At 39.2% G+C, this 24,083-nt stretch overlaps 3 protein-coding genes across 5 annotated transcripts; all 3 read left to right on the top strand.

Moving 5' to 3' along the window:
* Positions 1-6,523: 6,523 nt before the first annotated feature.
* foxq1b (forkhead box Q1b) lies at positions 6,524-7,939 on the top strand. The gene has a single exon (XM_026999005.1). It carries the CDS (start codon positions 6,608-6,610, stop codon positions 7,544-7,546), a length of 939 nt encoding a protein of 312 aa, XP_026854806.1. The 5' UTR covers positions 6,524-6,607; the 3' UTR covers positions 7,547-7,939.
* Positions 7,940-9,696: 1,757 nt separating this feature from the next.
* foxf2b (forkhead box F2b) lies at positions 9,697-14,120 on the top strand. 3 transcript variants are annotated; one of them, XM_035524503.1, is made up of 3 exons: positions 9,697-9,952; positions 11,967-12,937; positions 13,707-14,120. In XM_035524503.1, exons 2-3 carry the CDS (start codon positions 11,983-11,985, stop codon positions 13,871-13,873), a joined length of 1,122 nt encoding a protein of 373 aa, XP_035380396.1. In that variant the 5' UTR covers positions 9,697-9,952; positions 11,967-11,982; the 3' UTR covers positions 13,874-14,120. The 3 variants fall into 3 exon arrangements, with proteins under 3 accessions (XP_035380396.1, XP_035380395.1, XP_026854805.2); XM_035524502.1 differs by lacking the exon at positions 9,697-9,952 and adding an exon at positions 11,685-11,839; XM_026999004.2 differs by lacking the exon at positions 9,697-9,952 and having other exon boundaries at positions 11,685-12,937.
* A 4,721-nt stretch (positions 14,121-18,841) lies between these two features.
* foxc1b (forkhead box C1b) lies at positions 18,842-20,766 on the top strand. Its single transcript, XM_026999002.2, has one exon. The coding sequence runs from the start codon at positions 19,148-19,150 to the stop codon at positions 20,432-20,434; it is 1,287 nt and encodes a 428-aa protein (XP_026854803.2). The 5' UTR covers positions 18,842-19,147; the 3' UTR covers positions 20,435-20,766.
* Positions 20,767-24,083: the final 3,317 nt, after the last annotated feature.

The raw sequence follows: 24,083 nt of genomic DNA, 5'->3' as shown, positions 1-24,083 counted from the left end.
CAATAATAATACTCCACTGTGGGGCCACAGAATTTTGCTACGCCACTGCACGTCATTTTATTCTTGTATTCAGCGTAATTCTAATTTTCTAACTATAATCTTGATTCGTAGACCATTGTGTTGTTTTAGAAGATCCGCGCGATGTGCTCCGTTCATTCTTGCGTATGCAAGACTCGTTTTTGAAAAAACAGTGCCCGCGTATTCCAGGATTCGTTAGAACGACCCGGTATCGGGTTCACTTGACGGACTGGTAGGCACTTAGCCTGTGTAATCCCTGCAGAATAGTCTCGCCGAGTCTCGTAACTACTTCGTGGCGAACCTCCTTTTTTACAAGACGTTTTCGCGTTGTAAAGCAGTTGTGCGACATTAAAGCGCCGAAGATTTATTTTTTGTTTGTCTGTTGTGTACTGACGAATATGCCGAACAAAACCATTGTGTAGTTGCGCGTGGAGAAATGGTGCTGGGAGGTACTGAATCTCCCACTAAATGTTCCCGCTACACACAGTGATTTTAGGAGCCATTGAACCGAATGCAATGTAAAGTGGTTCGAAGCTATAGACAATTACCTGGATGGGATTATTCTGTAACTGCTATCTTGGCATCCGTAGACGAACGGTTTTGAATAATGAAACGTTAAACTAAGAAATCCTTTTTTGCAGATCAATATTCTCTCTCTCTCTCTCTCTCTCTCTCTCTCTCTCTCTCTCTCTCTCACACACACACACACACACACACACACACACACACACACACACACACATATATGCTGTGCTAATTAACCTTTTAAGATTTTCTTTTAGAGCTTTCTGCTCAAGTAGCCTACTTGCAGTTCTTGCGTACAGACAATACAAGAAACAATGAATAATACAAGGACATGCCGGTAATCATCTAATGTGTCATTCACAGTGACCGTGGTGATCCATATCAATATTTCAATACATACGGTGTGGGATCGATGGTGAATTACACTGTGAGGATGCATTACTTTTATTTCTGCTTACTGATACTGTCGATTCGCTTGGTCCCCTCAACACTTCCTTCTCCTAATGATCCAGGCAAACAGGAAAGATTAAAAGCAAATCAATAAGAGATAATAACAACCAACAGCAACATATGCCCGTACGTCTGGCCTGCTGAGGAACCAATAATAACATCTGCCAGCAGCCAGGCCCGCTGAGGTAACTGTAGAAATCACATGCATATAAAGTGATTATCAAATGTCTCAAATGCAGATTTTTTTAATTTTTTTTTTGCTTCCTGTAATTCGCATCCAGCAGGAGCCCGAAGAGACTAGCGAAACGTCTCGTGCGAAGCACCCTGCGTGAGGACTGCGAGTTCTTGGCTCCCCTTTCAAGTTTAGACAAAGCCTACGGAACGGCTGCCGTCGTCAGGTAAACACAGATCCTTCGCCAGCGCATGTGGGTAGGAGCGGCCCGCCGCCGATGTTTTCTTCCAGAATGATTCTCGAGCAGTCGAAGGGAGCACACTGTCTATCACCGCGATATGTTGAGTTCGTATCAGATACTACGCTATCAGATTTATGTATATTGTAATGTTTACTCCGGACTGCATGCGTGTGTGGTGTAGCGTGTGAGGAACTGAGATAAAGAGTGAGAATGTCGCTAGAGCTACAAAATCTCCAAGCATGCTTGCCGTTTTCGATACTATATGTTTTATTTGGCTAAGGTTTCTCCCATTTAACTAGCGTAGAGTTCGGTCATATAGCTCCCCCAATCCCCCCCCCCCCCCCCCCCCCCCCCCCCGCGCGCACACACACACACACACACCACCTTTCTACAACCTTTGTTCTTTTCTGTCTGTGAATGTGAATGTCTGGTTTGGCAGGTGAACATCTCAAGTAAGAAAACTGGTGCAGAACAAAAAAAATAATGCAGGAGAACACACACACACCATTTTAGTTTTTTAAGATCCTTACCCCTTTATCAATATAGTTGATTCAAATCTAATTAAAATCCTCTTGCATTAAAACACAAAACTCATTTTATACCATCTAGTTTTCCAGATGTATGTTGTGCATATATACCACTATCGAAGGCTTTGAAAGACTTTCAAATGGTTGTGACTTTCAAATGGTCTTAAAACACCATCTCTGTATATATTTTATTGTGTAAATCAGCAACAATGCTGCAGACTGATCCTGGGCTGGTATGCATATGCTGAGATATTTTGTAAATAAAGATATGTTTTTGCATCATGCATTAATTAGAAACATTCAGTTGCTACCAGACTAGGAAGTCTCAGTGTACTGCACTGCACACCTGACTTAGTTCACAAAAGACTGGATAATTGCATGATGAGTTGATATGCATGTTATTGTATGGAAAACACAAAACTATGCAGTTTAGGGTTTGAACCACTATACCACAAATAGCATGACTTTTTTTGCTGCTCCTGTAATTGCCAGTCTTGGCTGCACTCTAGATACAACATGCTCTCATAACTGTAAACCATCCATGTTTACTTTGATTTTTTACTGCCTGGCAAAAAGGTCAATATCCAGCTAGGTGTAGTAACATCAGTTTGGATCTTTCAGAGCTATGCTTCAAACGTCATAGCACATGCCACCTTTCTTTCTTAGTTAATTGCAGACACACACACACATACACACACAGACACAGACACACGCTCAATCAGTGAAATACACAACCACAACCACAGTACTATATCAAATTACAAAGTAGGAACAAAGATATTTAAAACAAACAAATAAGAAAACAGGTAAAGTATAAGGAATTTGTTGAGAGAGAGGGAGAGAAGAAGGGAGACGCACGCACACACACACACACACACACACACACACACACACACACACACACACACACACACACACACACACACACAGAAAGAAAGGCATAAACTTAACCAGGCATAAAACAGGTGCAGTTTCTCTCACGGAAGCTGTTTTGGGCAGGTGTGTCAGGATAAAGAATGTGATTACATAGGAGCCTCTCTCTGTGTCTCTGTTACTCTCTCTCTCTTTTCTACACACACACACACACACACACACACACACAAAGAACACATACTGCACATAATACACACAAAGAACAAACACCAGCCAATAACAGCTGTCCAGAATCAGTATAATTTTTGCATTTTTTTTTTTTTACTTATAATTATAATGTGAGCTTGGAGGGTTCTACTGTTGTATTGTTTTTCCTAACATGTGGCTTACATGTATATCAGCATACTCTATAATGTAACTACTATGATACACCACAAACATGCACACATGCATACATACGCACATGCATATAAATACACACACACACACAATATACAGGTTGAACCAATATGTAAATGGTTGTATATGATTTGCCCATAAATACAGGGAGGGATGAAACACTACAGTCAGAAAAAAGCTGAGGTTAAAAGAGGTCACATGCTTGGGGGGGGGGGGGGGTTGTTTTGTTATTTTTGTATTGTTAATTTTGTCCAAATACACTGATTGTGGTAGTGTTTGTGTTTGAAATCTCAGAGTGAGAATGTAAGCAGAAGCTTCAGTGGCCCCAGTGGGAAGGCTCAGAGTGTACAGGCCAAATTGGAAGGAGTGATAATACAGGCTCAAATATTTACATGCAGAACTACATGTGTAGTTCTCCATACACTCCTTACATGTTTGTTTAAGAAGCTAGTCTAGTAGAGGGAATTGGAAAGAGAGGATGATTGTACAAGTTCCTATATTATTATCTGAGTGAATAAAATAACAAAGTCCTTAGAGACAAAGTATCTGCCTAAGGCAATGCTGCTTTTCAATTGCTTCAATGCATAGAAAAAACCACAAAATTATTTATGCTAGGATCCTTATTGATTAAGTCGCTAATTCACTGCATCGACTAACTGTAATGTAACTACCATCTTTTACTGGGTAAAATTATACTGTTTGTGGGCTGTGGGGCAAAATGTTTATGAGTGGTGAAGCAGATAACAACAAAATAGATACTCATTGTGATTCCTCATCTGGAAGGTGCAGTATCTCTGTATGAATTTCTATATCACTGCCTCAGACCTGTCTTCACTGTTACAGATAACTAATGTTTCATTTTTGGACCCAGATTAAAATATATCCTGTGGTTTCTTCAAACATAAAGCCTCATCTGGAGCCCAGAAACTTTACATGAACAGCTTGTGAATAACAGCTGCAAATCATGTGTGAATAACAATGGCTTGTTTAAATCTGTTCCCTATAACATCTATAACATTTTAAAGTTAAGTTTTAATGACAAATGTTTATACATTCATTCAAAAGATTTCAAGTGTACCTAATGTGCTTGAATATTAAATAGTTAAAGTCCCACATAAAATGGTAAATCAGGAGTGCCCAAGATCTAAAAGCTGGTTGAAAATACTAGCATGGAGTCCATGTGGTGCATTTAGAACCATATTTATTGCCTCATCTCAGTCGTACAGGCAATCACTATACTGGACCTTTGACAAACACATGCCAAGAAAGGCACCTCCCTGACCTCAGTACATTTTTCAGTGATTGAACATGTTTATAAAATTTTGAAAACTTGGCAGAAAGACCATTTAAATGTCGTTTTCAGAGCTGCTTGAGTGTTCAGGCCGCTGGAAATCATTTTGTTTTGGATAGGGAAGGGAAATGACTAAACACAGGGCAGAAACTCAATCTGACTGCAGCAGCCTGGAGCTGCTCTTTAGCCCCAATGAGCAGATTTGTATTTATTTTTGTTATAACTAGAGAATCAGAAGGAGCCAAATCACTGGAATGCATGTGGGATTATTTGGAGCAAAGATAATCTCTCAACAAAGATGCGGTCAGTGTTATACATCAGGAGGTAATTTATGTCAGGAGGATTCATCAATGAAATTTGAAATGTACATTTGTTGATGAAAGTTAATTTTAATATGAAGTGTTTGCAAGTAGGCTTAACAGTTGTATGGCAAAGCATTTTATTGGTAGTCTGTTTTACATTAGTAGCTGGGACTGGAACTAGTGTTGGATGTATGTATCCATATGTTTAAAAACTGTTTTTATTTTCAAATTTGTTGCCAACTAAAGTCAATTTCATGGAGTCAAAGTCATGGAGTAATTCATGTGTGAGAACTGGGTCGAGATGTGTTAAGAGTTTCAGCCAGTTTCTTCCCCACACACCTCGGGACACACTCATTCATGCACATGGCATGGATTGTAAGGGCAACAAACTACAGTTTAGTGTGTTTTGAAAAGTGAGAAACTTGAGGTGATAGAATTAGAAAGCTGTAAGGGACAGATCCTACAGTCTAAATTACACTGGCATTTTGACATTTGTACATTATTGAAGCACACTCTATCTAGCACTTTGGGCAGCTGATGGAGTATTTGGGAATTCATTTGGACTTAAAAAGCTTCATACTTGGAGTTAGGGGGTGTAATTACCAAAACGAGCTTCTCATACTGTGTGAAGGTATGTGTTGCAGATGCAAGTTGTAGAGGCTTGTTCGCCTACTTGATGAACCCGGTAAAATACACGCTACGGGTGCTAAAGAAAATGGATTCATGCGAAAAGAACACATCCCATGGACTGCAAGTAGGTGTGGCAGAAAAGACAGTTTAATAATTATTGCTCACTTCATGGCACGCGAGGAACTTTATTTGACCTTTTACTGCGGCGTCATCTATGTAATGCTTACATATTATGCAATACAAATCCACCTAACGTACACTTGATATTTTCATAACTTTGCCTCTTTAATAATGCTGCTTCGCTAGTATCTATATGCAGGCGCTATTACGCCATTACCCTTGAGATTGTAGCCGCTTCTTGCCTTTCTCTACTGTCAGTATGACCTGGCATTGACCTGGCTGACTGTGCTTACCCATGCAATTAGAATCATTCACCCCTTATCCGTGTTCTCACCTGCGCGCATAGCTTTCTTTGCTTGTTACGTGGCATTTGTCCAAGCACAGAACGCAATCAAAACTTCCCCGTTCTTTTGTATGTCACCAACTGCCAAAAACGAATCGACCTCAATTTACACAGAGCAATCGTGACTAACTGGTAACAGCTCTTATTGAGCGAGATTCTGATGGGATATTCACCATATTATATCGACTCAGCGCGGGTTATTTTTGCGCGAGGGCGTAAGAAGACTGAACAAGACTTCATTTTGATCTTTGTTTAGTGTAGCAATAATATATCGTGACTACAAAATTTAGCAAACAAATGTTTGGTAGTCCAGGTTGGGGTCAGTTCACCTCTGAATTCTGATCGTCTGTATTAAACACCTGGCTACAATGCACCTTCGCTTCACCTGGTTCGTGCAAAGATTTGTCTTCTTTCACTTTTACACGAGCGCACACAAACACGGGTGCGTGGCCGTGCCTGTTGATACACCTTTTAAGCAGGTGGGCAATCCTTGCAAACGCCTTAATTGGGGAACATGACGGTAAGCCCCGCCCTTGTGGGGGTTGGCCTCAAACAGTTATAATATTTAAATAACAGTAATATGCTCAGTTCGCCCATGAGGACTTTCCACAAAAGAAGAAAAACATCTTATACATTATTCCTTACTGATCTTTATTCCGTATCCATTCGGCATTGCACTCCATTCGGCATTGAAGGGTAAACGACAAAGCATTAAAATGAAGCTGGAGCTTTTCTCTTCGAGTCGCATATCGGAGAAGGACATGTTCAGTGACGGTGACGTGATTTTGGATTCGTCACTGTATGCCGAGGAAGAGTTGGGCTCGGACGGAGACTGTACAGCCAATAGCCCGGCGCCAGCTACGGTAATTTCCGAGAGCAAGTCCAAACCGTACACTCGCAGACCCAAGCCACCGTACTCGTATATCGCACTTATCGCCATGGCCATTCGGGACTCAGCCACGGGTCGCCTTACATTGGCCGAAATAAACGACTACCTGATGAATAAGTTTCCCTTTTTCCGGGGAACCTACACGGGCTGGCGAAACTCTGTCCGGCACAACTTGTCGCTGAATGATTGTTTTCTGAAAGTGCTCCGTGATCCCTCACGTCCCTGGGGTAAGGATAACTACTGGATGCTAAACCCGCATAGTGAGTACACGTTTGCAGACGGCATCTTCCGCCGAAGGAGGAAGCGCATCACTAAAAAACCTCTCAAGAACTTGGAAACTCAGGAGCGCGTTATAAAGCATATGCGAATACCACTGCGCGAGGAGAGCACCGGCACAAAGTTTTCCAGCTCGTTCGCCATCGACACCATCCTCAGTAAACCATTCAGAAGCAGAGAGGAAAACAGGGATAGCTTTTGGAGCAGTGCTAGGCTAATGTTGCACGCTCCATCACACTTCGTGCCGTTTGTCTTAAGATATCCACCGGTCATCGTCCCTCTTGCTACACAGCCTGAATTGCAAGTCACTTCCGTAGTGTCGCAGGGGTTTGAAGGTTGTACGCGTGATACGCGGGACATAACTAATCACTCTAAGTGCGCGCCTGATTTTTTGAAGCCGCTTCAGGCTCTTCCTCATTCTCACCCATTTACCTTTACTGCAGAAGATCCTCGGTATCACCCCTTCAGTATGGACTCTCTGCTGTCTTAGGGCAGGAAGGCTGTCAGAAAGACATGCACACAAATACACCAGTAATGTATACTTTGTTGTATGCATTGAACATATTTGGGGTACATTGCATATAATTTATCTACTGCATAGAAAATACATAAAATATGTATGTTATGTGTAGTACATTGCTGTGGACGTAAACAGTGATTAGATACCCTTTAAATGTGGCGTCGGAGTTGATGTGTGCTTACTGATTCCAGTGTCTTGTTAACGATGCCAAGAGTATGATTAATATATATTTAAATGTATATAGTTTGTAATTGTGATCTTGTTTGCGTGAAGGTTTTGTCAGTAACCGCTTCAAGAGCTGCGCTCCAGAAGACGGGCAAGGCTGTTTGTGTAACATTTAAATGGTACTTTTCTTCAAAAAGAAAGAACTGTAGAATTGAGAAATCCTTGTCTGTGAGGGTTTTTTTTTACTTGTTTGTTCTTGCAAAAATAAACCTGTCACTCAATCAGTGGTTACCGAGGCAGCCAGCACATGCTCTCAAACACAAGCAAACAAGACTATCAGCGCGCGGAGAATGCAAATATTTAATTATTCGTCCAGTGAGTGATTGATACCATTGTCAGTCCTGTTATTAACGATCTCATTTTCATTGTTGTACTTACAAAATAAAAGTGTTCATACACAATAAGCCTTTGTACACCTTTTACAGCTCTAGATTCAATTTAGAACATTTATGCAGATGATAATGATAATGAGGATTATTATTATTATTATTATTATTATTATTATTATTATTATTATTATTATTATTATTATTATCAACAGCAACAAAAGCAGCAAAAGTGATAAAAGTAAATCACGAATCTTTGTATTAGCCTATTTTGGAAAGCTATGGTTAACAGAGTAGTAGTAGTATTCTTAAAAAACGATGTAAGTTATATAGGTTAAATAAGTTATCCAGTTATATGTTATTACATTTTCTGTATTTTAAGTTCACGTTTTCAGTCATTTTGAGAGTTTTAGCATGAGACGTTTCTTTTGTGACATTATCAAAAACAGCTGCTGCAACAACAACAACAATAAGAAGAAGAAGAAGAAGAAGAAGAAGAAGAAAAGAAGTAGAAGAATTTTGTTACAATACCAACTACAAATTTATTTTATTTTTTTAAATCAAAAAGTATTATCCGTCATTGTTAATCCCACTCTTGTTATATTGAGCTGCCGATAGATAAATGTTTCTAATAGACCCATTACTTCCACAACTTCAGGTTTTAGCCGAGTTATTTAAACACAACATGTCGAAACTTGGGACCTCTTAGAGAGAGATCGTAACAATTGCATTGAAGCATACAAGATTCCAGAGAAACAGGACGTGTCGGTCCTTCGTCAGATGTGGAAGCAAAGTGCATCAGTGTAGATTAGAATGCTGACGTATTCAAAACGTCAATTTAGGTAGTTACTTTCGCTCATAATAAATACTAGTGGCAGCTTTTAAAGTAATATTTTGGGTTTAGTTGGATTTTTTGGCCTCGATTTACTTACCTTATACGAAATAACTGCGCTGTCCGGGGTGCTGAAGCAGACTAGTTTTGATGATGAAATGTTTTAACTTCTTTTCTTTATATATAATTACATACACTGTTATCAAATTCACTTTTCATAATATTTTGTTCTATTTATTCTAACATCCGAGCATATCACAACTGAACATAATATACAATCACCAAACAGGATATTGTTGCTTTCTATACCTAATGGTATCTTGCTTATGGCCAATATACATAAACAAACGTTCATCAAACACAAACGTTTTCTCAATGGGCCAATAATCTAACTTCTCGCGCGTGCGCGAGATTTTACTGTTTCCATTATTCAGGTGAGATGCTGCGACCTGCAGGTGGGTTAGCGAAATAACACACCTGTAACTGCCAAAAAATAAATAAATCGGAATATTCTAAAAAATTGTTAGGAGACAACAGTTTTGCGTATTGTTGTTTATTAATGCTATTTACTGAAAATGTCTCGGGTATATTGGTTGCACTCCATTCGAAATTTTTAATCAGCGCAGAACTCACCACGATAGGACAAGAGCGTACTAAACAGTTTACTAGATAGCATAACAACAAGGCTATCATAAACTACACATTTCTAGTCCCTTAAACAGATTATTCAGGCAAACTTTTACCTAGTAATAAACGAAACAATTCAGGTAAAACAACTGTCTGTCATATTGTAATTGCAAAATACGTCTGTTATAAAACAGAGTATTTGATAATATTGGTCAGGCCTATGACATAAGTGTCTTGTGCAGCAAAACGAGTTAGCACGCCCCCACCTGTGACTGCTTGATACGGATAAGCACACAATCGTTTGCAATTCTTCTGTCGCCGTCTGACAAGTGAAAAGTTTTCATTCGTGTCACAGAAAAAAACAAGGTAAGAATGTTTCATATTCATTTCGATTTTACACCTATAGGAAGAATGGGTAGGGGTATGATAAATCCCTGACCACTACTTAGATTAAACCTAAAAAATAACGCAGCATTTTCCGTGCAAGATCAAAGACATGGATAAGAAGTTCTTATTTAATAGTATGTGATAGAACAATCCAAGTATATGTTATAGTGTGCCAGTGCGTATGAGAACACCGGACTGAATGTATGTCTAGGTGAGTAATTGTAACTTCAAAGTACAGTAGAGCAGAGCTAAATTTCCCCTCGGCCGATTGGACATCCGGGACTCAGCGGGGGTTAGGCGCTCAGTGGGCGGCGGAAACTGTACGAAAAGCTGCCTCTACCGCGCGGGAAAAACGTTTTATCCACATCCTCACAGAACTGTGCACAGAGGGGATTGTTGATTCGCATTGTTCAGAAAGTCTTTACCTAAAAGGGCAACGGTGACGGTGGCGGGTTATCCTGAGATATTATATGATCTTATAGGACCTACAGGAATGTTCTGTTTTCTATTTCGGACCGCCTACATCTGCAGTACAGGCCTACACAGGTCTATTGTAAACCAACCCATAATAATAATTAATAAAGACTACGTAAAATAACCATGTAGAAATACAATAAAGATCACGATCATCTTAACAATAATAGTAATGTTGAAAAACAAGCAATGCAGGTCTAAGTGAAAATAATTGGTCAGGGCGTCACTATGCCTTTGGATAGATTCACTATTCACTATTACTATTCACTATCACTATTCACTATTATCTAAAATAGTTTCAGGGCCCTTCAATTTTTTGTGTTTTTAAGAAGCTAACATAAAGTATGTGTATACACATCCAAAACATCATCTAATAATAATAATAATAATAATAATAATAATAATAATACAAAGTTACTGTAGACTGGTGAAGCATTATATATTAAATTATATTCATATGTCTAGACCCCCCCCCCCCCCCCTCCCGCCAGTTTCTTAAAATAACCACTACATAATATTAATAGTGCAGGCTACTACGTTCGGAGAAGTAAGAATTATTTGTTGACGAAGCTAACTGTGGTTTTATGTCCCTATAAATACGAAGCTCCGGCGACTAACGATAGCCTCAATACTTAATGTCTGGTACTGTGTGTGGTACCACGCTGCCCCTACTACGCTGTGTGCGGAACTCAACCTGAACTTGATGGAAAAAGTATGTTTCCACTCATTTCAAATTATTTTACGGTAGACTCTGTCTCTATTTCTTTCTCTCTCCACCTCTTTCTATATCTCATACACAGGCGCATATACACAGGCTTTACACACAGGATAAAAGAACCCGATTCTTCGCCTGGTGTACTTGATTTCCATGCACTTGCGTATTGCGTACTCTTTCCTCAGAGTTCCCAACTTAATGGTTAAAACAGTACTAAGACAAACTTGTTCGATGCGTGTTTGACAAATGATGACGCCTGCTTCTTAACACTTTAACTTCTTGACCCATAGAAATAGCAAAAGTGAGAGCGAGCGAGCAAGAACGGTGAGAAAGAATGGAGCGAGAGAGGGGGGGGGGTTATTGAATAGAACTGGGGAATAGACTCGAGAGGTAGAGCATGAAGGCGGAGAGGAAGGAGGAGGGATTCCGAGGGGGTCGGAGATTACAGAGTGATAGGCGTTTTGTTTGGTTGAGGGCCTTGCGAATGTAGATTTGCAGTTTCTTTCTCATGAGAGGATTATGTCCAACCGGCGCAGCACAACTAAAACAGTTCACATAACTGCACGATGATAAGACAGCGGCATAACTTCATCTAGATACAAAATTGTTGTCTGTGGCTATCTGGATACCGAATGTGAACATTTATGTTACCGAACAGAATTTTTAAAAATCTAAAGGTTGGAGCATCAGTCAGTTAACATGTACTAAATCGTGATACTGCGTTCCGGTATAGCTTTTTATCGCTTCTGAATGTTTAATTCCACTTTTCTGTTAACTTCATTGTCCAATTGCACCTATCTTTAGTGTCAGAGCCAGAGAGATGACGACCGAGAGCTCCCAAGCGCCACTAGTGCCGAGGAATTCTATGGAATTCTACACTTCAGCGACCGCTGCAATGCATCCCGGATTAATGAACTCCACGATCGATTTTGAAAGCCACGGCACCACATCCAAGGGGAAAAAAAGCAACTCGGGACTGCGACGTCCCGAAAAACCACCATACTCCTATATTGCGCTCATTGTGATGGCTATACAGAGTACACCAACCAAGCGGCTTACCCTCAGTGAGATTTACCAGTTCCTCCAGGCGCGATTCCCTTTCTTCCGAGGTTCTTACCAGGGATGGAAAAACTCTGTCCGGCATAATTTATCCCTAAACGAATGTTTCATTAAGATACCGAAAGGCCTAGGGCGGTCAGGAAAAGGGCACTACTGGACCATAGATCCCTCAAGTGAGTTTATGTTTGAGGAGGGGTCGTTTCGGCGGAGACCACGGGGATTTCGGAGAAAATGCCAAGTTCTGAAGCCAATGTACAGAATGATGAACGGCCTCGGATTCAGTTCCACCATTTTGCCTCAAAGATTTGACTTCCATACTCCAACGTGTCATACCAATGGCTACAGCATGGACATGATGTCTGGTTGTGTCAGTGGCAGCGGGTATGACGCACTGAACATTGGCCACTATGCACAACACATGTCCGCGAACCAAAGCTCTGCAATGGTGAACTGTTCATTGCCCACAAGTGGAGACTATGTCACAAATAGCAGTCCAGTTCCCGCTTCCCCTGCTGTAGCCAGTGCGCTTGAGAGTCATGCGCAGTATTCTGGAGGCGCTCCATATTGGTGTTCTTCCAGCGGTTCCCCGTATCTAAAACAGCCTGCTGTGAGCTCGCGCAGTCCGGGGTCATCAGCGGTACACCAGGGCATATCATCATACTCCGTGGAGCAGACATATCTCCAGCCGATCGCTAGAAATGGTGCAGAGATGACAGGTAAATTAATCTTAGAAAAGCCATTATTTAATTGCCTGCATTTTTAGACACCAAATCACGCGCATTGCCTGGTCAGATTTTTTGCACACTTGTTTAATTTATCCAAACCTAAAATACCATGATTTATTGTTACTATAGTCTATTTTTCCATTAGAGGCACGTGACACTATCAGAACTGGTGTACCATCCGTTTAAGCAAGACAAGACTCCAGATTGAAATCCAGATTGTCGTGTAGAATTGCATAAGATTAAATCTTATTAAGATGATCTTAGAATCTTAACAGTATTATGACAGTTTCCCTTTGTGCACCTGGAAATCCAATTATGACATTATTGGGTCTAATTAATATATGGTAATTACTCAAATATATTTATTGCAGGTGGTCATGAATTCATATACAATAGATCAACTATTATCTCGGACAAAGTTAAATATAACAACGGGCCTAAAATATTGGTAGAATATTTAAAGTGTAGCTTGATTTAACCTGTTTAGCCAACACCGAAAGAAAAAATGGCATTTACTTAAGTGAATTATAGGTTCGACGTGAATTATTAGTTTTAAAATAACATATATTTGCGGTGTGTCAAATCAGCATAATATAATCACTTTTAATAATCAGATATTGATTAAATAGAACACACGTGACAGCCTATTGGTATTCAAGAGATTCAAATACCCATTCCTCATTGTAGCCTAATTATTGTTATTTACTTGCTGATAAGTTGATTAGTGCATCCGATTTCTGCTAACATGTTTAATTCACAGTGGGTGCATCGCGGTATCAGGCCCATTCCTCGCCTGACGCTGAAAGGAAGGACTTTGTATTAAACTTTAACGGAATATCATCGTTACATCCATCTTCAAGTGGATATTATCACCACCACCGTCACCATCGGAGCGTTCACCAGGACTTAAAGTCATGTGTAATGTGAGGGTTTCACCAATGTTATCCCTACGACTACTCTGTCCAATGAAAACACAGCCTTAATGTTCCCGCAATAACTCATAGGCCTACTGACTTATCTTCAATATTTTACAGGTTAATCGGCGTATACTTATCATGTGTGGGGTGATATGTGCGAGAACTGTTATAACTGATGTTCACTTTAAGTAAATACAAACAATGGAGATTTTGCATATACGATCGTTTTGTAGTATAACTGTCAACATATTCAATAATAAAATATGGCTGCATAATTCTGCATTGTTTTTCCCTACTACGACGAAAGGCTATTATGTTTATATACGATAGTATTCATTATACTTTATATAATGTATATAATATTAGATTTATATAATCAAAACCAATACAGAAAGCACTCTGCGAAACATTCAGTTAAAAGCAAGCAAACAAACAAAGTACAACAAAACCCCCAAACTTAATTGGCCTGTAGTTACAATTATTCCTTATTAGTCTTGGCTGACAAAAATAATTATTTACAAATTGCCCAATACATCTGTTCTGGCCCCTTATAACTTCTTATAATAATAGTTTATCTTCTTTTCTAACTTTCAATTTTTCAGCATAGGCTGTTGCAGTGGGACAGCACTCCGCGCAGAAATCAAAATATTCAAAGTGCATCTTATCTTTGAACTTGGAACATCAACTTAGATATCCATCGATAAATATGAATCGAAAGAAAATTTTGAATTGACAGAGCGCTGAGAGAACGTATCTTCAGCTGAGCCAAGTACTGATATCCTCACCCAGGAGATTCGATATAATAAACCTGTATTGAATAAAAATGTAGTAACTGAAAATAAAATGGCCTCATCTTGGCCAATAGCTAGGCATTATGAGACCCACGTCATGTTCAGCGTTATTAAGTTATTTGCTATACTGCAAATATAGTCAGAATCAATCGGAAACATCAACCTGTCGCTTCTTTTGTTACCATGCTACCTGACTATTGAGCTCGCCTCAAGCTCTTTCTTCATACGGTGATATTACTATGCCATCTAGCGGTGGCTAAAGGGCCCTTTCATAGATGCCGGCTTTAAAAAATAGCGAGTAAGCCGGTAATAAATACAAATGTTAGCGACGCGTACAACGAACTTCTCGCCTCTCTCGCTTAAGATCCATAATTTGACAGTATTATATTAAACACTATAATTTGTAGCTGATGAATTTGTTCGATTAACATCTAACTCTTTGTGTTTTAAATTTTATGTGAAAAACTAGGATGTGGCAACAACTTATAGGATCAGACGGTCTTGACTCCCATTACACCCACATCTCCAGGTCAGAAGGCCAGTGAATTTGGGGTCTCATAAATCGAGCAAATAGTTTTAACTTCAGCGCATTTTAAAAGCTGGCCGAGCTAAACGGACAAATGGATTCTATGCATTGAGTCTCCTTATGAGGAAATATTGAGCATTAGAAACAAAGATCAAGAATATACATCTGTGTCAGTTCGAGAGGTTCTTAATTATACATATACACGTTATGAAAAAAGGTTCATCATAAGTATTTCAGAATATTACCGCCTATGTTTTTGTACGGGTTTCCAAACTATCCTACAGGAGGTCTGTGTTTCCATCTGAGTAGAGCGGTGAATGCGGGGAGTGCAGGGGTTCTGCACCTTCATTTTTCTGTCAATAATGAAATCTAGAGGCTATTGCACCGTTGTATCAAAGCAAAGTTTTGGAACGCGAAGCATATATTTCTATAATTTCACTCAATTTTAGTGAGCATTGCAAAGCTAAATTGACCAATCCTAATATCTATGTCTGTTTTTCAATCCTGCGAATAATTCACATCATTTTGCAATGATCATTCCTGCTTTAAGCACCGTGACCTTTGTATCTGCATCTGTAAAGTGTTGGTAAAATCAGTTATTTGCATTGTTTCCTTTGACAAGGAGTCAAGTGTAATGTGCAATAAGCAATCACATTTGCATTCCAGTAGCCTTCGTCTCATTTGACACTGCTATAGCCCTCTATTTTATACACTGCAGTACACACAAGTACAAACTATGTGGCGCGTAATAAAACAACAATACTAATAATAACTGTTGTTCTTAATTCAACTAGCTTTGAAACCGTCTCACTACACGAAACGCGAAGTTCAACCTGCGAGGTATATTGTAGCTCACCTGGTAATCATTAGCATAGTGCTAAGAACACCACGATCGTGGATTCGATTCCGAGAAGCACGTATACTGTCACAACAATAAAGATGCAGATCGCTCTGAATAAGAACGGCTGGTAAATGACGTAAATTAAAGTTTGACTGTTGCCATAACCCAAAATATAGACCATGGCCACATGGGGGCAACCACTGACAGGATCGCGTTTCTCAAACTCCAGCTTGGAGAATGAATTTATGGATAATACTGCACGTTTCGGTAAACAACAACATTATTATTCAAATATTAATTGTAAAGAAAAAAAAGAGTCCATTTTACTTTGACAGGGTGGGAAACAACCATTCATCTGAAATAAACTAAAGATTTCTGCAACTATATTTTTCGGGGCTCGTGGCTCCAGAAAGATAAGTGTTCGAGATAAGCTACGCCTGCCGTAGGAAGTCAGTGAGAGCAGCCGCTTGCAGAGCTGAGCCGAGAGCCGTCAGGCCAGACAGTTTTACCTGCCGCACCCCACGTGAGCTGGCAGTTCTCGCGGGTTTCATACAAATGGGCCTAGATAGCGTTTCTTTGAAGAATACGAAATTAAATTTCGCATGTGAGCATAATATCCACCCACATACACTAAATATTTTCATAGCCTGTTTTGTTTTGGACATGTTTGTCAGAGGAGATTCTAGCCAATGCGGTTTAAGCTTTTGTCGTCATCAGGCCGTCTCTCGACTCGCGCAGCCAGGTGAAGAACACCTGCGGGCTCAAGCTCTGAGATCTGCAGCCGCCTCGCTTCCACGAGATGATAATGGCACATGTCACTGTGAGGCACGGAAGCAAGTTATACCAAAACAAACAAACAAACAAACAAACAAACAAACAAGCAAACAAACGCCATGCACAATACCGAACAAGGCGTCGATCGGTCTGCGAAGCGTAGCGTTAAATCGAAAAAGCCTATTAACTAATATTCTAACAACAAAGTAGTGAGACACTTAATTTACATAAAGATGGAAGTAACCTGAAGAACCAGTAGTCAGTAACCTCAGTAAACATTTTAGAAGTTGTAATTGCGATTTGTTTGCGTCATCGGTGTTTGTAAACAATGGGCTCTAAACCTCCTCATGAACACTTTAATTATGTGTTAAATATTAATTTTTTTCTTGAATGCTCTGAAAGGAATTCAAGAAAAAAGTAAAAGGTAAAGATTTAGGAGTATCCAGAGCTTGCATCCACAACATGACGTGAGTTATTTCAGGAATGTAACTATAATAAATATAATTATTGAGTGATTAATTTTTTTTGGAATACATTTTCTTTGTAATAATTTAGTAGCCTATTTCAGATAAGAATGCGCCTTGGTTTTTGGTCTAAATAATCAGGCTACATCAAACTACAACAACAATTAAATAACTGTACAGATTTACACTGATTTTATTTTATTCCTAGTTTTGGTTAGTTAAACTTGTTATTTTTATAGAATGTCTTGTAGGTCTGTAGTGTCTGCGGGGCTAATTTAATCACAGTCGTTCCCATTAATTTGTATCGTAAGAATTAAATCAAGAGGTAATGCCCTTGCAAAGAAAACAGCTAAAAACTGCGAATGGTTTCAGTAATGCCTTTACAAACGGGTGGGATTATGTACAGTTTTACAACAACAAACAAACAAACAAACAATTATATATATATATATATATATATATATATATATATATATATATATATATATATATATATATATATATATATATATATATAAAGAGAAAACGGTTTTGTAATTATTAAAAATTATGTTAATGTAAATTAAACGTATTATAGATGCGTTTGGCTAAAGGGGGCAGGGTTTCCACACAAGTCTACGCATTCTACCACTTTCATATTATTTTTGTCAGTTCCTATTAGTGATATATGTTATAGTAAATAAAATGGCAATGGGATGTTCAGTAAAAGGTTACTCCGGCTTTGTAACAATGTTAAAGGCTGCATAGTTCGCACCATCATGAGATGATAAGCATGATTGTTTCAGTTAAATCTCGGCTTCTTTCTTAATATCTGTTGAAAAACACTTTAAAATAAGGAATTTTGAGTATTGCAAAGTTTAAATTGACCATTTTGTGAAGACATTCTGCATTTCTCTTGGTATCTTTATCATTATATGTCTGAAAATCAGTAAAAAGAAACCTCAAACAGCATAGCAAAAAGTGATGGCATGTATATGTCCGATTTTTTATTAACCATAACTAAATTTACAGGTAACTATCATGGCAACAGCAGAACGAATTTGTTCGTTTTCATTATGATTGTTTTATATGTGTTCAACTGTAAGAGAAACAAGCCTACCTTCCGTGCATTCAAGAGGCAATAGGTGTTTGTAACCTATTTAAAGCTACATATTTGGCCACAACATACACTCTTGCTTTTATATCCTATTCTTCATTTGTTCCCTAAAGTGCTTCACACTTCTGCACCTTACTTTTTCATTTTCTTAATTTTCAATCAAACCGGGACGAAATTATACCTACAAGCTAACGAGATACTGAACTTTCTGCCCATGTAAAGAAAGGATAAATACATGTATTCCTTCAAATATGTCTCATTCTTATGTCGCACTCCAAACTTTTCCTGGACTTTTGTGCTTGTATGTGCATGCGTGTGTGAGCACAATCGCGCTTCAGACTTAATTCATGTACGCGTGCGTCCACTGGGAGAAAATGCTCCGGGTATAGCCATTCCACAAACACCTCTGAAAGCTCATTGGACGTCGGGTGTTCTTGGGGAGGAGCACTCAACAGCCAAAAGGCAGAATTGGTTTACGGTCAAAAAGTTTCACAGAAGTGACGGATGCGGGAAGTTCAGAAGTTTTCCTCCTTCAGTGAATTATCCACGTTTAATATTTTGCTTACTAAACGCACGACTAACCGACTAACCGGACTATTAAAAATCATATGTAGCTCACGTTTACTACACGTTTTTAGAGAAGCAAAGATTATATCTGAGGAAACTGTGGACGCGGTGAACAGTTGGATGAGTTGAATAAGATTCGTTCGTAGTTTAGGAGAGCTTCGCAGATATTAGAAGAGTCTGGATAAAGTTCGTCCTGTCCTCTGGCCGGAACTGTGAAGCGATACAATGCAGGCGCGCTACCCCGTGTCCAGCCCGAATTCTCTGGGCGTTGTGCCTTACATCACCGGGGAGCAGGGCTACTATCGGGCTACAAACGGAGGGGGATATACCGGTATCCCAACGCCCATGAGTATGTATTCTCACGCAGCACATGAGCAATACCCCGGTGGCATGGCCCGTGCTTACGGCCCTTATGCTCCTTCTCAACAGCCTAAGGACATGGTCAAGCCTCCATACAGCTATATTGCACTAATTACAATGGCTATACAGAACTCAGCAGATAAAAGGGTCACACTGAATGGGATATATCAGTTTATTATGGAGCGTTTTCCGTTTTATCGGGAGAATAAGCAAGGCTGGCAGAACAGCATCCGACACAATCTGTCACTTAACGAGTGCTTCGTCAAAGTGCCGCGCGACGACAAGAAGCCAGGTAAGGGCAGTTACTGGACACTAGACCCGGACTCATATAACATGTTTGAAAATGGTAGCTTCCTTCGCCGGAGGCGCCGCTTCAAGAAGAAGGACGTATTAAAGGAGAAAGAGGAGCGTGAGGTGCAAGGCAAGGAGGCAAGGGGTCAGACACGCGAAGCTGAGCAGCCCGTGAAACTCCGGGACATAAAGACAGAAAGCGGGGCTTGCACTCCCCCGCAGGTTTCTTCCCCTTCTCTCGGTTCCGTGAGTAAAACTGAGACCCCAGACAGCAGCAATGGGAGCGCTTGTAATGGGAGTCCACAAACGCAAACTACACAGCAAACCTTCAGTATGGATAATATAATCACGGGTCTTCGTGGCTCCCCGCCGCAGGCTGCCGAACTACCTGTCTCTCGCGCTGCTTTACCGAGCTCGGTGTCTCTCACTTATTTGGCCCCCCCGCAGCCGGCACATTACAGTCCTCCATGCGGCCAGCCTGCTACCTACCAGTGTGACATGCAAGCAACAAGTCTGTACGCTGGAGATCGCGGGCATAGAAACGACGCTCTACCGGATTACATAAACACAACAAGCGCAGCCACGCTCTCTCACGCACACCTGAGCTCGAGCCAAGAAAGCCAGCACATCCAGCAGAGTCGGCTTGCCCCCTGGCACCTTAATCAGAACGGGGAAATAGGACAGCTGGGCACGAGCTATCCCGCGCAGCAGCAGAGTTTTCGAGAGATGTTCGAAGCGCAGCGGCTCACACTGAACACCTCCCCGGTGAGCGGAAGCAACAGCTGTCAAACCCCTTTCTCTTCCAGTCAGTCACTCTACCGGGCATCGGGAGCTTTCGTGTATGACTGCAGCAAGTTCTGATCAAACCTCACACTAATCAAAACACTTTTTAATGTCGGTTTGCAGACCTTCGTTTTCGTCAACGTTTCTATAACTTAAGCTAAAGATTTGAGCCAGTTACAGAGCGAGCATAGATAGTACCGCTGTATTTTTCGGATTTATTTCAATAGATCTCATTCATAAATATTAATTTATTTTATTAGGAATTCGATTCACGAATCTTTCAATGAAATCGTATTTATGTTACAATATGGAACGTAACTGTGTACAAAACATGCGAAATTTTGCTTTATTTTTTGAAAATACTCGAATATATTATTTGTTAAATAAATTACATTCTTGTTTAAGTTTAACTCTCGAGTGATTTATCGGTTTGCTTTTTTACACGGTGGAAAGGAATATTGTTCAGTATGGCGGATAGACAACCTCCACATATTTTATAAACCACCACTTTCAGTATTAATTTTGGTACCTGTCAGACTGGACACAAGAACTAGGGAAACAACTTTAAAAGCAGATGTAAGACAATACCGTATTACTCTCAGTGTTAGTAATTGTTTTTAATTAAATTAATGTCACAGGCGCAAACCTACACAGGCCTGTCATCGTGGCCGGAGTGGGTCATAAGGTTTCCCGATAGTGAGAGTATTTTAATCTAGCATCATTATTTTAATCTATCTTTTATCTTCTCAATAATAATAATAATAATAATAATAATAATAATGATAACAATAGTAGTAGTAGTAGTAGTAGTAGTAGTAGTAGTAATAATAATAATAATAATAATAATAATAATAATAATAATAATAATAATAATAATAATAATAATAATCACAATTACAAATAAAACCAGGTCTCGTTTTAAAAGGAGAGTGCATATTTCGCTTGGCCCTGTTTCTTTTTATAGGAACTACTTTTCATATAAACTGCCAGGGAAATTCCCTGGACCTGATCAATCCATGAATGTAATTTCTTAGTGACTAAAAAATCCTAAAGTGTAGTACCTTACGTGCTAATTAAATACGTGACTAAATACTTTGACTTTGACTAATAATAGAATATACCTAAACATTTTGGATATAGCTGGAGTACAAGAAATTAATGATTTAATTTAAAATACCCAGCAAGATACATTTCCATTTAATTTAATTTCAGTTAGGATACGAAAGAAAATGTACATCCAGAAGCGGATTTAGGTTAAATAAGGTACATGCAGTAATCGAAAAGTTTCATGAATTCCTCCTGAATCAGCAAACCATCACATTGTTATAACTATGTACTGAATGACTGAATGAATGTTTATGAAGTGATACGTCTCCAGAGACCTGTATGTTTATTTTTAACAAGTACAAAACGCCTGCCAATAGATTCTCTATGCAATAACTGACCTTTGCAGTTCGAATGGTCACATTGGATGTTATGATCTGGTTTTAAAACTCGAAAGGGTTAGGTGTTAAACGACTGCATGCTAAGAACATACAATCGGAAGATTATAAATATCAGCATCCTTCTCCTGTATCCTGCCGCATGAATGCTATTGAGGTTTCGGTGAGCCATTAATTATGGGGTCATAAATGACATGTGTGAACAGTTGCATGTGGTTAGTTTGTGTAATTGGCGCCTTAATTGATTTAGAATTTTAGCTATAAACTGCGTTATAAGAAGATTAAAAAAAAGAAAAGAAGAAAAGAAAGAAAAATAAATATTTAACTCCAGAAACAGTACTGATATTATAGTCTTTTTAGTGCCCGCAGGGTCTAAGGTTTTGCGCGGATTTAAGTGCCAAATGCAATGCAGGTGCGCGGGGGCAGTGTTAAGGGCTCGTGGCAGTGAAAAGGTGTCTTTGTTGTGATCATTTTGGAGTTTCAGGCCTGAGCCGAGCGCGAAGGGAATACGATACCGTGGAGAGGGCCCTTTGGTAGTTAACGTGCCAAACACTCTTCAACCAGATGCACACAAAGCAACAGGCCTACATATCTAGCCCATGTGAAGTGATCTGAACAAATTACGCTTCCTCGTTTTGCGCGTAAAGAAATAAAACATTTTAGTTAGTGTTTGTTAGTTTTGAAAGGCAGGCATCTCATCTGAAGCGAAGTATTTCCAATCTATATCAGATACAGTATTGTGTTTATCACGGTAGATAATGTAGACCTTATGTGCATAGCACCTCACACTGCAGACTGCAGCAACAATAACTGAAGTCAACATGTTGAGTTACTACAATGCATGAACGCGTGTGACACTGCCTAAACACACTAAGACATGCCAGTATGTGCCATCGCCTTTGTCCTCTCTGTTATGAGCTATTCTTCAAGATAGTCGTGCTTATAGAAGCCAGTAAACGATGCTGATAAACCAAAGCACTGACCCAAGACGATAATATACTCATCGCACAGTTAGTCGCTCATTAAAAGAAAGCGATTTCTTTGATTTATTTGAACTGCCTTTAGACCAACTTGTTTTATTTGTATTATTTATTTATTTATTTATTTAACTCTTAGTGAAGAGTACAATACTTTTGAAATTGAGTAAAAATAACTTGTTTTCTTTCATCCTTTGAAGAAAGACCATCCAATGTATTTTAAAACAGGGTGCTTCTAGACAAAATTTAGGGCATTCCTCCCGTGATGGATACACCAATTCGGACACTGAACGACTGGAGTTTGTCAGTGTAGGAAGGGTTTCTTAACCGGGCGTGATGATAAAACATTGTAGTCTACCAACATTAATACAGTCTAAAGTAAACATTTAAACAAGCAAATAAAAATTATCATTATCTTATTAAAATAGACATTAACGCACAGAACGAAGCTTTAACTCAGGGAATGAATATTATTAGAACTTGATATAATCTATCAACTTTTAATAATCATTTGCGACTTTCAATTTGTATTTCCTCTAAATCAAATTTTAATATATATTGCACATAAACACAAAAGTGAACAAACATAAAATATATTTGAATATACCTAGACACGCATTGCGATAATCCTTCGTAATATCTCACAGGCGATATTATCACCAGTATTCTTAGATTTAGCTCAGCGTTAGTTGAACGAACCGACGTCGATTAAGATCGTACGAGATTAAGACCCTTCTTTATCCAAACCCGAGTCTCACACAAACGCCACAAAAATCTATTTGGTCTTAGGTGAGAACCCAATTTCAGGCTTAAATAATGCGTTAGGAAATTACATAAACACTCCAAATCGAAGCAAATCAGTGAAGGGGAGCGGGAAGCTATTCTAATATTATACCTTTTGGTTGGTCGTTTGTGAGGTATATTTTTAAGAAATAAGCAACAGATCAGAACATGCACGTACGTTTCATGCCAATAGGCAAAGTGGACCTTAGTATTAACTTCTTTAACTAAATATAGATTTTTACTTCACGTTATTCCAAAGTTTTCCTACTTTAAGAGACGAATAGTAAAAACAAAAACAAACAAAAGGCATTTAAGCATGTACGCCCTTCATTAATCGTGAATTTGAGTCAACTTATTTTACTTAAATATCAGCATGTCGTGAGCTAGCGCAGATTGATGCAACACGGACCAAAGCAGGCCTGCCATATTTATATAATATAATATATAATATTCTTAAATACAGCAAATGGTACTTGTTCTGAACTGAATTCGTTTGATTACATTCCTGTCTCCAAGTTACCGCTG

The sequence above is a fragment of the Electrophorus electricus genome, chromosome 3 (assembly GCF_013358815.1).
Source record: "Electrophorus electricus isolate fEleEle1 chromosome 3, fEleEle1.pri, whole genome shotgun sequence".
In the NCBI taxonomy this organism is placed as follows: Eukaryota; Metazoa; Chordata; class Actinopteri; order Gymnotiformes; family Gymnotidae; genus Electrophorus; species Electrophorus electricus.
Note: the sequence above shows the minus strand (reverse complement) of the source record. Positions and strands in the feature narration are given on the sequence as shown.

What these genes read in the sequence shown, in the direction of transcription:
- foxf2b (XM_035524503.1), top strand. Translation starts at nt 11,983, where the DNA reads ATGACGACCGAGAGCTCCCAAGCGCCACTAGTGCCGAGGAATTCTATG. An exon ending in AAATGGTGCAGAGATGACAG is followed by an intron (nt 12,938 to 13,706) that starts GTAAATTAATCT and finishes TTTAATTCACAG; the next exon opens with TGGGTGCATCGCGGTATCAG.
- foxc1b (XM_026999002.2), top strand. Translation starts at nt 19,148, where the DNA reads ATGCAGGCGCGCTACCCCGTGTCCAGCCCGAATTCTCTGGGCGTTGTG.
- foxq1b (XM_026999005.1), top strand. Translation starts at nt 6,608, where the DNA reads ATGAAGCTGGAGCTTTTCTCTTCGAGTCGCATATCGGAGAAGGACATG.